The 13,034-nt window shown below is 37.6% G+C and overlaps 1 protein-coding gene across 1 annotated transcript in view; it reads left to right on the top strand.

Moving 5' to 3' along the window:
* Positions 1-12,838, top strand: part of TMTC1 (transmembrane O-mannosyltransferase targeting cadherins 1) — a 274,216-nt gene extending 261,378 nt beyond the window's left edge. The window contains exons 19-20 of the mRNA XM_055318820.1: positions 1,332-1,409; positions 6,850-12,838. Of these exons, the coding sequence (XP_055174795.1) occupies positions 1,332-1,409; positions 6,850-6,990 (219 nt within the window). The 3' untranslated portion in view covers positions 6,991-12,838. The remainder of the gene's footprint in view (positions 1-1,331; positions 1,410-6,849) is intronic.
* The last annotated feature ends 196 nt before the right edge of the window (positions 12,839-13,034 follow it).

Raw genomic sequence — 13,034 nt, 5'->3', positions numbered from 1 at the left:
GTCTACTTAAAATAAATTAACTAATTAATCAATCAATCAGTTAATTAAGTGGTAGATCTATGAAGGAAGCAGGTGGGGCTGTGACCTAATAATCGCAGTTACAGTGTGTTAGCATTTTTATATATGATTTACACATATTAAGTAATTTAATCTTCTCAACATATCGGTCATACAGGAAAACTATGATCATTGTCTTCATTTTACAGTTGAAAAAAACTGAGACTCAGAGGTTACGTAACTTGCTTAAGGTCACAGAGGGTAAAAGACGGAGCCAGGATTTAAATTCAGGTTCTTAAAAATAAATAAATAAATAAATAGATAAAAATAAAAATAAATTCAGGTTCTTAATTTCTATCCTAAACTCTCATCTCTGTTGATATAAATTAACCCAAGAGACACATTCTTCAGGTTTATTTTAGGAGCTCTTTAAAGGTATAGTTTCTTATTGTTTGCTTATTTCTCTTAAAACAGAAATGGAGGAGGGACGGGCCAGATTCTATTTACTTTATAAATCTGTTCATCAATGAAAATGGCAAAGAGAATTAAAATATACACAGATACTTAACTTTGTAATTGAAGCAACTCTCTTAGCCTTTAGCTTTATTTAAGGTCATCATTCTTAACTCTTAAATTAAGACCCAGTGGTGAGCATGCCAGTGATGTAAAACAACCTGCAAAATATTACAAATATGCCTCACAGATGTTACATTTAATGGGATACACATTTCCAGACCAAAAGAAGTATTTGAGAGATAAGTAAATCTCTTCAGACATTTGAAGACCTTGTGGCAAAAGAAAAAGGAAGGCTTTTTAATGATTGAAACCATCCCCTAGGAAAATGGATGTCCTCAAGGAAGAAATGAGTGTCTTGTTACTGTAAGAATTTCAGCATAGGCCGAATAACCAGGCTAATGATATTGTGAAAGGTGATACTACTAGGGCTGAGCTGAGTGGGAAAACACTAAATTCTAAGATTCTGTGATTATTAAAAAAATATTCTTAAAAACTCCCATCTATAGAGAAAAGGCCAAAGCAGTTTTCTTGCAGGTCAAGGCCAGTGAGAAATGATGCACTATAATAAAATCACCTGGATTCCCTGCAGGCATCCTCAGTCTCTGCAAGCAAATTACACATTTCAGTTTCCTCCACTTCCAAATCATCAGTTCTGGAAAATAATTGAAATAAACGGGAACACCTGTGAGCTAGAAGTGTCCAGTTTCATTGTGTTAACCATTTACATGCTCACGTATGAAGAAAGTGGTTGCCACCATCCTGTAGCATTAAACATGGGTTCTCATTTCTCAACCTGAAGATGTTTTTTATCTATTTAGAGCTATAAAGCAGCCGTGGAGCTAAATCCAGATCAAGCACAGGCCTGGATGAACATGGGTGGAATCCAACACATCAAGGTAGGAGAGTAATGCCCTTCCATGTGGATGGGTTTTTCTTTGCATTTTTTCTTTCTGTCTTCTCTCAAAAGATTGAGAAAATATTGTTAATTCCCTCTGTGAATTATTTAAATGCCAAAACCCATAGGTGTTTAAAAGTGAAATTAGGGCAGTTTATGTTCACTTTGTATTATCTACATATTGAATGTCATGAAGTCATTTGAAAACTAAATCTATACAAACTAAATGCCATGATTTTATGGAACATAAAGAAAATCATATATACTTAAGAGAAGTATCGTACAGCAAATAAAATTTGCTTATGTGAACTAAGCCTTGTTGGAACTTCCTGTAGATCATTGTCCTACAGCTTAACTCATGGTCAAGACCACAGTGTTACTTTAAATATTACTTGGTTATTTCTTGTAACTAGTGTATCTTTTACACCCTAGTCATTTACTGAAACATAAGGTTGTTCGTGGGTTTGATTCTTGGTTTTTGTTTTTCCAAAAGAATAAGCTACCTTTGAGCAAATCATTAAGAATGACCCTTGGGAAGATGGCTGTCTATAAGCAATGAGCTCAAGAACTCACTATCACTCATTCATTCATTCATTCATCTATTCATTTGACAAACATTTATACAGAGCATGTTATGTGCCAAGTACTCTTTCTTCAGACACTAGGAATAGAACACTAAACAAGAAAGGCTGAACTTCCTGTCTTCATGGAGCTAACATTTAGTATGGGAGACAGGCAATAAATAAATAAACACATACATGTATGTATATATACATAAACATGTATAAGAGAAAGAGAGAGGGAAAGAAGATAGGAAGTGCCATGTGGTAAGGACTAAAATTTAAACTTAAGGTGATTAGAGAAGGCCTCACTTTAAAAAGTGATTTTGAGTAGAGACCTGACAGGAACAAGCCATGTGGCAAAACAAGAAAAGAGCATGTGCAAAGGACCTGAGGTATGAGAGTACTTGCTGTGTTTGAAGAACAGGGAGGAGGCAAATGAGATAATATGGTAAAAGTCAGGGTCAAAGAAGTCACAGGGCCAGATTGTGAGAGCCTTAAAGGGGAGTGTAGGGTCTTCAGCTCTTATGCCATGCCAGATGTGTTAGGGAGAAATGCCATGGTCTGACATGTTTTAAAGGATAACTCTTGTTTAGCTAAACTATTTCCAGGCTTCTATCAATCTTTATATTGATAAAATAGCAATATAGTGATTATCATTTGAACAAAAGTCTAATAAGGTTTACTGTTAATTGGGAACTGCTCACTCTCAGAAACACAACAAAATACAAAGGTGACTCGTGATTAGATAGCCAGAAGGGGATAATGGGATAGTTATGATGTGAATGCCAGCCATGCTCTAATAGGAGGGACAAACATGACATTTATCAGAGCAGAATAACCTGAGCTCTGACCTTAATGATCTTCTCAAGTGTCCAGCAATATGAAGTTACTTCTTTTTTTTTTAAGATTTTATTGATTTATTCATGAGAGACAAACAAAGAGAGAGAGGCAGAGACACAGGCAGAGGGAAAAGCAGGCCCCATGCAAGGAGCCCGATGTGGAACTCGATCCCGGGTCTCCAGGATCACACCCTGGGCTGAAAGCAGCGCTAAACTGCTGAGCCACCCAGGCTACCCTGAACTTACTTTTAAAATAGTAATATAATTTTAAATATTTAAATAGTTTGTTAAATAGTTATTTTTTTTAGTTTTTTTTATTGGAGTTCAGTTTGCCAACATTTAGCATAACGCCCAGTGCTCATCCCTCCAAGTGCCCCCCTCAGTGCCCATCACCCAGTCACCCCAACCCCCCAAATATTTATATTTTAAAATAATGTGTTCAATATATTTTTAGATGGCATGTGCCTTCATTTAAAGCAATAGATCTGGTTGTTAATTTAAAAATAAGTAGGGGTGCTATGTGGTGAAGTTGTTTAAGCAGCCAACTCTTGGTTTCAGCTCAGGTAGTGATCTCAGGGTTGTGAAATCAAGCCCCATGTTGGGCTCAGCATGGAGTCTGCTTAGGATTCTCTCTCCATCTCCCTCTGCCCCTCCCGCTCATACTCTCTCTCTCTCTCTCTCTCTCTCTCTCTCTCTCTCTCTCTCACTTCCTCTCAAATAAATAAATGAATCTTTTTTAAAAAAAAGATACAGTAAGTATTTTCAAGACCATCCAAAAAAGCTGGAAATATAGGAAAAATAGTACATTCATTGAACTCTCAGATTAACATGTAAATTCAATGCTTTAAATGTAGAGGTACTTGCCCTGATAAGTGTCTGGAGGTTGAAGAAGGATCTATTGAGTGTTACTTTAATGTTACAAACACTAGGGACGCCTGGGTGGCTCAGTGGTTGAGCGTCTGCCTTCAGCTCAGGGCCTGATCCTGGAGTCCCGGGATCGGGTCCCACATCGGGCTCCCTGCATGGAGTCTGCTTCTCTCTCTGCCTATATCTCTGCCTCTCTCTGTGTCTCTCATGAATAAATAAATAAAATCATTTAAAAAAATGTTACAAACACTGATTAAAAATTAGTTTATGCAGTTTTTCATCTTTGCAAACATTATGTATGAGATTGAACAGTATAAAATTGCTATGTTTGGAGTTGAAAAATTATCTACTATCAGTGAATTCATGTGATACAATCCAATATAAATATATAAACCAGGCACATAACTTGGATGTGGTCATTTACATGGCACCCTTAGGATGCAAGATTATTATTATTGGGTCCTAAAGAGCCATCATTAATTTTCCATCCTTTGTATTGCCAGCTAGTGTGCACATCAGCTGTGTTAGCTCATTCCAGGCTTCACATCCTTCCCCGAGCCTGGGTGTAGCTTAGGATACTGAGGGCTGTGGCAGGGTTGGAAGCTACAATAAAGCTTTGCAAGGAGGTGGCATGAAGAGATGAGAAGGGAGTTGCCCCTTGCTTATACTGCTTAGTAATAAAAGATAATTATTATGAAGCTTTATAAAGGATGAAATGGGTAGACCAAAAAAGCTAAAATAACTTTTTTTTTTTTAAACAAAGAGTCACATCAACTGGGCCATACCACAAAGTACTATTTTTAGTACTGTCCCTATGTGCATTTTCTAGAATGGCATCGTGCAGAACTCTGATGTCAGAAATGTTCTATATCTGCGCTGTCCAAGGCAGCAGCCACTAGCCCCTGTTGCTGATGTGCCCTTAAAATGTGGTTGGTACAGCTGAACAACTGAACTCTTAATTTATCATAATTGATTTCAATTTGAATAGCTATGTGGCATGGTGGCTATCATAATAGATAGCACATTTCTAAAATTAGAGAACTCAGATTCCCTATCTTAGCATCTCAGAATTGTGGGCATTGAATCAAGGGATATAACTTTAAAAAAAAATACAGCTTCTAGTTTAATCAAGTAAAGAGCAATTTGAGTGAGAGGAGATAACTCGAGCAGTAGATTTTACGTGAAAGAAAGCTGATAATCAGAGAAGGAAATGCCAAGGCACCGAGCTGAGGCCTAAATTCAGATAAAACTGAGCAGAACAATTTCAAAGTCAACTGTGATACAAACAGTTTGAGAGCACTCTAAGGGCAACAAATGTTTAGTTGTCTACAGGTGTGTGCTAAACCTAATAAACATCACAAGATACTTGGAGGATAAATGCTGGAGTTGAAAAAAAAATAATTGAATGTAGCAAATCCAGGTTCTCACTTGTTCAGAATTCTGTTTAGCCTCTCATGAGAATCAGGGTTAATAACCAGAAGTGTTTCCCTTTGTGCTGTGTCAGAGCCTGGATTCCCAATGTACAATTTCCTTTTCTGTCATTTCCACTCTCTTTTTTACCAGTATGTTGAGTGAGTACTGTAATAAATAGAAGGTGTTTGCCCAAGGCTGGATGGTCGTTTAATAATGACAACAATGGTAGTATCAGATTGAGTGCTCACCCAGCATCAGGTACTGTCTGTCTGAGCTCTTCACATGCATTAACTCAATTGGAGGATAGTTAAGCATTCAGTATTAGTTGCTATCTAGTACTTTCACCTAGAATCCTGTTTTAAGTTGTGATGGGAGTTCAGAGAGTAACTGGTGTTCATCCACATGGAGGTTTGATTGAGAATAAAATAGAGTAAATTGAAATTTGGGGGAGTGGAGAGAACTCTGACCATCATGGTTCTGAGATGTGGCAGGACACAGATCTGAAAGAGGGTGGACCAAATAAGAAAGGTAAAATTTAGTAGCAGAAAAGGGCCATGGGAGACAATAATTGTGACTAATTTTTCCAGAACCATCAAGGACGGTCGGTACACATGGTTTCCAGTTAGAAAGCCATTGAACAAAAGCAGATGGGGCCAACAGAGGGTGGTGACAGGTGTCTTTAGCAGGTCAGGGGTGACATGCCTTCCTTCCTGCTTTAAGAGGATCCAGGAGGTTCATATTGTCACATACCTTGGGTACATTTGATTCTATATTCTTTTTTTTAAAGATTTTATTTATTTATTCATGAGAGACACAGAGAGAGAGAGAGAGAGAGAGAGAGAGAGAGAGGCAGAGACACAGGGGTAGAAACAGGCTCCATGCAGGGAGCCCAATGTGGGACTCAATCCCAGGTCTCCAGGATCATGCCCCCTGGGCCAAAGATGGCGCTAAACTACTGAGCCACCTGAGCTGCCCACATTTGACTCTATATTCTTTTTTTTTTAATATTTTATTTATTTATTCATGAGAGACACAGAGAGAGAGGCAGAGAGACAGGCAGAGGGAGAATCATGCAGGGAGCCCGACGCGGGACTCGATCCCGGGTCTCCATCCCAGATCTCCAGGATCGGGCCCTGGGCTGAAGGCGGTGCTAAACCACTGGGCCACCAGGGCTGCTCTGTATTCTTATTAGTTTTTTTTTTTCATTATAAAAAAGCTTGCATTTACATTAAAGCTCGTATTAGGCAAAAGTTGTTTTTATGTCATCAGTAGGATATTAAAATAATTTCTACCATTAAACAGGTATAGTGGATTCCAAACTATATAATCATCACTACTTTTGCAGTTTCGAAAACATTTCCCACAATCTCCCTCCTTCCCCTCCCTTTCACTCTTTCTCTCTCGGGATGTCTAGCCTTGGCTGCATTGATTACCAAGGAATAGTGCCAACCCCACGAGAGCACTATGAAATGATCGCCTCGTAACCTACATTAGTAATCTGAATTGAAAATCTGTTTTTCTGCCATTTCACCTTACGGTATAACTCTTATCCTTCACATTCTCCAGCTGGTCTGGTACTTAAAACAAATGGATTCTCCAAAAGCACCAACAGATAAGGGAAAATTATCCGTGCAGACAGGTTTCCTTCTAAGGACATACACGTTAAACTGAGCCAGAAGGCCTGCCTCTTGGTCTCCCCATTCTCCAAGAGCTGTCTCATGGATCAGAATATAATTGTTTTCTTTTTTTCTCCCCACAGGGAAACTATGTGTCTGCAAGAGCTTATTATGAGAGAGCCTTACAGCTGGTTCCAGACAGCAAACTCCTGCAGGAAAATCTCGCCAAATTGGATCGCCTTGAGAAGCGATTACAAGAAGTTCGAGAAAAGGATCAAACGTAGCAGCATTTGACCCAGTCTCGTCGGACAGCGCTGATGCCTCTGGAAGAGGAAGAAGTGATGGAGGCCTTCACATCAGCAGTAGCGCAACAGAGAAGCTTTCCCCTCACTCTGAATTCAGGGAGGCACATTTTGGGACACCTGCTGGTAACCCTGTGCTGAGAGACTTGCATTTCCCTGGAAGAATACAAAAGGAGCAAGAGCGAGACGCTGAGAGGAAGCAAAACAACTACTACACACTTTACAGATTTTTGTTGGTTTTAATTCCAGATTTCCCTTCATCTGCTTCTCTGCTTTCCCAGCCTTAGAATCTAATTCTATCTCTTAATGTAGACTTTTATGTCCCAGAAATAGAGGCTTAAAATGCTTTGAAGGCAGAGCAGTTCTTCTTCATGAGATGAGATGCTTCAAAGAGGATAAAATCTCTGGGAGAAATCATTTGGGAAATTCCACCAAGAGGTAGCTCATTTAGTTCCCCAGAACTAGAGCTGAGTTATCTAATAGTTTTTTGTAGAATTTTCTGGGATATATGGGGGAAAGGGCTATTATCAAGTGAGCTTTGTCTAATATCCCCCTGAGGATATTGCTAGAGCCCAAGTGAAGAGTAAACGAAGTTTCACTCTGATGCAAGCTTTTCCCATTGCCCAATATATCAAAAAGGAAGCTTCTGGAATTGTGTATGGGTATTTTATCCCTAGGGGAAAATCAAGGATCTTGGTACCCCTAATTCTTTATGGAAATGTTTCAGATTATTTTAATTTTATTACAAGTATTATTAGAGTAGTGGTCCTGCTCTAAGATTTCAAAAGTGCTTTTTGAATCATAAATGTTTCTCTGACTCCACATATATTGTTATTTTGGTGGAGAAAAAAAATAGTATATTCTACATGACAAATATTAAAGATATTAACTAAGAGAAATGTTCTACTTTGTTATCTTAACATTCAGTCATCCAGAGATTTATTATTTTTTTGAAAACTATATTTAACCATTGAAAAATCTGTACAGTATATCACAGAATCTTCATAGACTAAAACAGCTGGAAGGAGCTCTATTGATTTGTCTACTGAGGCTTAATGAGAACTCTGTGCTTTAGAACATGACTGATGGAAATCCAGAATGCTTGGTTCTGTATTTGTTAATTTTGGAGATTTTGTGAAGAATGCTCAAAAACTCTAGGGAAAAAATGTCTAAATTCATAATTTAAAATATATATATTTATATTTAAAAGATAGAGGCAGCAAAGTTAAACTTACAATTTGACATTTGTTTTTTAGTGTTATTTATTTCATAACTTATAAAATATTTAATATATATACACACGCACATTTTTTTCTCTGTACATAGTAGGTTTAATAGCAGCTTTTAGAAGTGATCATACAAAAATTACAAATCTACATTACAAAGTAAAGTTGTAACAGCCCCTCAAAAAATTCATATGGATTATTCACTTGCTAAAGCTAAAGAAATTAGGAATCTGACTTCAGTGTTTGAGTGATAATATATTTTGGAATTGAAGAAATTGGAACACCTGATTCTAATTTGGTCATTATTATAAATTTTACAAAAAAGAAAAGAAGAAGAAGAGGAACCACTCTGGGGAGCCAGGTGGCCTGCAGATGTAGTAGTCTGAAAGGCACGCAGATTTCACATGCTCAGGCCAGGGCAGGGTAAAAAGCCTGCTTCTTTTCAACACAAAATCAGGAAGTAATGCCCCTTGGTGTTATTATTTTTTTGTCAAGGTAAGTCTAGTTAAAAGAACTTCTTTGGAAAGGGATGTTGCAAGGAATGTTTTAAATGCAAAGGATTGCAAATTTGAATTAGCATACATGTATTTATGTGCATCAATAATCCAACAGTGTATCTCTTGCCACTAAGATCTTCTGTTTCTAATAGTCTTTCAACCTTATATATCAGAAATTTATCCAAAATTCTATTTAGAATATTTTCACTCTCAAAAATAAAAAAAAAATTAAAAATTTTTAAGAAATATTTTCATTCTCCTCAAAATCATACTTTTATACCCTAAGGCCAAGAAATGTACCGCAGTGTTCATTTTAAATGATCAGTCCACCCCTAAATGGAAAAAACATGAAGTCCTAGCTAAAAACAGTATCTGAGACTTTAATCACAACTTTATAGAATAATCTGTGACCAAAATCCACACTTAGGAAGTTAATGGAAAAGACTAAGCCCCAAATTTTGAAAAACAAAATTATGCCTTACTTGAAGTGCTGCTAAAGGTATGAGGGTACATTAGTGGGAATGATTAAAATGGCGGCTACAGCCTAAAAGTTTCTGAAGGAAGGGGTCATGTGGCCTTCTGGAGATTGGTTCTACCTTCTTTTGGGTGCTTTTCTCTCTCCCCATGACTTCTTGTGTGTGTCCCTCCCTCCTTCCCTCCCCTGTCCCTCTGCCCACACCCAGCAATCTCTCCCTTCATTCTGTCCCTCCCCCACTCTTTCTTACTGTCACTCTGACTCACTCTGTGTGCGCACACTGGCATCCCTCTGATCATTAAAAATAAGCCCTGTTTGTTGGGTCAGATATTTTTATCCTGATTTAATAATGTCACTGAGATGTAGCCAATGAAATAGTTTTCATAGTTAAATGGTGCCTATAAGAAAATAAATCACATGTTATTTTTCAAAGATATTAAGTGTATTTTATAACTATTTTTATTTGGTTCTTATAAACATGAGCTAATATGCGGAATTCATTCTTATCGATAAAAACAGAGTGCCCTGGCTAGTCAAGGAGATATATCCAGATTTCCCTAATAAAAGCATTTCCCTAAAAATAAAATAATAAAATAAATAAAATAAAATAAAATAAAATAAAATAAAATAAAATAAAACCATTTCCCTAATAAAAGCTTGGCAGGAGAGGTGATGGCCCCTTTCTGAGATGGGACCATAGAGCCAGCCTCATGGACTTGCAGTTCATGTGGTCCCTCAGGGTCCTGCCCTCAAAAGCCCGCTGTGCTTGGTTGAAGGCTTTGCTTGAAATTCTTAATAGTTTTTGAACGAGGGGTCCTGCAATTCCATTTTGCACTGGATCCTTAAATGCATAGGGTGCCCTCAGGAGAAGGGAAGTTGGCTGAGGACAAGACAGGAGTTGCTTTAGTCTGGCTGAACCCTTGAGCCAATGATCAGAATTTCATCTGTGACTGTGCTACTCTGAGCAGCACTTTCTTTTCTTTCGCAGCTACTTGACTATATCTATCCCCCGCTGACTGCCCATCTACCTAACCTATTTCCTGTCTTACCTACAACCAGTCCTCCTTGCCTTTAAGATTCCCAGTGAGTGGCAGTCCTTTGATGTGGGAGCCTCGAGAATGGCTCTACAAGTTTATTTCAACCTTAAGAATTCTTCAGGATTTTTTAAGTGACCCAGATGTTTTCAGGCTGTTAGCAGTATTCATAAAACACGGTTCAGTGACGTCACCTAGGTAAACTGAACCAAAGATTCAAATACCTTGGAGGAAAAGACATCGTATCTTAGGGAATCCTGAGATCCATTCTGTTGGGTTTGTTTATTTTGAAGTTTATCACAAAACATAGAGGATAGCCAGCACTTTAGGTACAACTTCCTAGAATACCTCACGGCCCCTAGCAGGAGACTGTGACATGCACCATAGATCATCCCTCATTTGACACAGGGGTTTGTGGTGGGTGTACAATGTTTTCAACAGGACTAAATGAGAAAATCCAAACTTCTCTACAAACCGACCCACAAAAACTGTAACTTGAGGGGGAATAAAAACAAATGTGGGGCTTCTCACTGTCTCTACTAAACATTCCAGAGCCACATTCAGCTAAGTTGAGAAGTATTCCTTCATACAAGGGGCTCTCGAGCCTGGCTGGACTGAGGGGTCCCCTGGGGCCCTTTGGGCATCTTGGAGAGGCCGGCTGCCCATATGCAGCTAGGCTGGAGAACCACTGCAGTCTCCCAACTTTAATGGAACTTTTATGTTTAAATCTAGACTAAAACAAGCCAAAGAAGTCTAAAAAATGAATTATGGCACAGCTGATTGGTTGAGACTTGTTTCAAGATTGACAAACAGATGGGTCAGGTGGGGTGGTGTGCACTTGTGGCAAATGGAGTATAATTCGTACATTTTCAGAATTCTTGGGTCTCAGAGGAAGAAGAATTACCATTTTTATACACAGACAAGGCACCCAATATATAAAACTCATGTAAGGTGTTCATGGCATAGACTTTATGCCTATACTTCTCTCTTTTCATTACACACATGTCAAGTTTTCTTCATCGTTTCTTAATTGTACTCATTAGAGTCAGTTTTTGGGGGGAAAAATGAAACTTTTGATCTGATGTGTGAAGGATGTGCATCTTAGACAAATAAACCTATAGGATATTAGTAACAATAATCAATGCCGATGTACTTATGGGTGGTTTGTTTTTAATTTCTTCACCTAGTTTCCAAATCACCTTTACTTAGATCAAATTGCATGTTGGTATATCTCCCAATAATAGCAAAACATAACTTTCTGATATCTTTTGGCATTTTAAAAGAACAGATACTTGTCAAATCTTGCATTTAGGTTGACTTGACTAAGAAGCTCACAATACCATATATATTATATATGGAAGATTATAATTTTTTATGATTATTCTTGAAGTTTTGATGTAAAAGAAAAATCTGAATGGTTCTTCAATAGCATTGAAAAACAAAATACAATCAAATTCAAATACTTATTATAATTAAATTTAATTAAATACAGTGCTAATAATTATTAATACTTATTAAATAATTGCAAGAATAGCATTCTTCATTATTTTTTGCTTTTAGTAGTCATTAACTTAAAGAGAAGAAATAACTACACTCAAAAGTGGTTACAATATCAGCAAAATAAAAATGACACAACAGAATTGATGACTTTCGTGTCTATCAAATGGCTTGTATGAAAATGTACTATTTTCATCCCCAATGATCCTTTCAGTTAAAACCTTTTAGGGCATGTAGCTCATAAAATCAGCATCCATTACAATTTTAGTTATTATTAGTTTGTAAGTTTAGACCACCATTTACCCCAAAATGAAAAGATATGTTGATGCCCAGAAATCCAGGACCCCATCATCAATGGTGCAAGTGGTGTATATTTATATCACGTTTGGAGGTTTTCCAAGGTGCATAACATCCTTTTGGGGTTGCCTTGCTGGCCCAGAAGAGGGGTGCACCGCCAGTCCAAGAATCAGGAAATGTGGGTGGTAGGACTGGTCTGCTATGGAGGAGCCGCCTCACCCTGGGCAGATTACCAGGTGTCTCAACCTATCAACCAGGGAGGGATTAGTTAGTTCTGTGGAGCTGTCAAGTTCCAGAAACCAGACATAAAGCCCTCTACCTCTGAAGAGATAACTGATCAGCGTTGCTCTTTTTTTAGAAATTCTGAAGATACTTAACAACCATAAAAGCGACTGCACTGTCCAAGTGCTTTAATATGGCAGAGATAATTTCTCTTTTTTTTTGCAATCTGTACATAGAAAAATTCATCATTTTGTTATGTTTCTAGGGAAAAAATATTTTTAAAAATTCTATCCAAAGGAATTAAAATATCTGTTGTATTTTAAAGCAAATGGCTTGCTTTTATAATGTGGAAACCATCTGACTTGCTGTGACTCATGCTGATCCCTCTTTTTATCAGGGAGAAAATGACTTGCATCAGGTTCTTTTCATGTTGTTATTTCCTACTTTGATCAGTTGTATATAAATGTACATTTTTGTTAACTTCTGCTGTGCCAGTTAGAAATATATTTCCCATAAACTATACCTCCCATTTAAGTCTGATTATGTACACTTTGCCTAGGTCTTTCCAAAATAAAATTTATGTAAATGTTTATTTTATATAAAATATAATGAAAATAATTATGTCTGCTTCGATCTCTCAAGTACTCCGTGAGCAGTTCCTATTGAAATCCATGTCACTAGCTGGTGTCTGCCTCAAAAGAAAGAAAACTTTTCCTTCTCTCATTCATCCATTGCATTGCATTGTTCTGCGTGTTTCGTGTCTGCCCTCCTTCCCATA

This window comes from Nyctereutes procyonoides, unplaced genomic scaffold (genome assembly GCF_905146905.1).
Source record: "Nyctereutes procyonoides isolate TBG_1078 unplaced genomic scaffold, NYPRO_anot_genome, whole genome shotgun sequence".
NCBI lineage: Eukaryota > Metazoa > Chordata > Mammalia > Carnivora > Canidae > Nyctereutes > Nyctereutes procyonoides.
The sequence above is the reverse complement of the archived record's forward strand: the minus strand, read 5'-3'. Positions and strand labels throughout refer to the sequence as shown.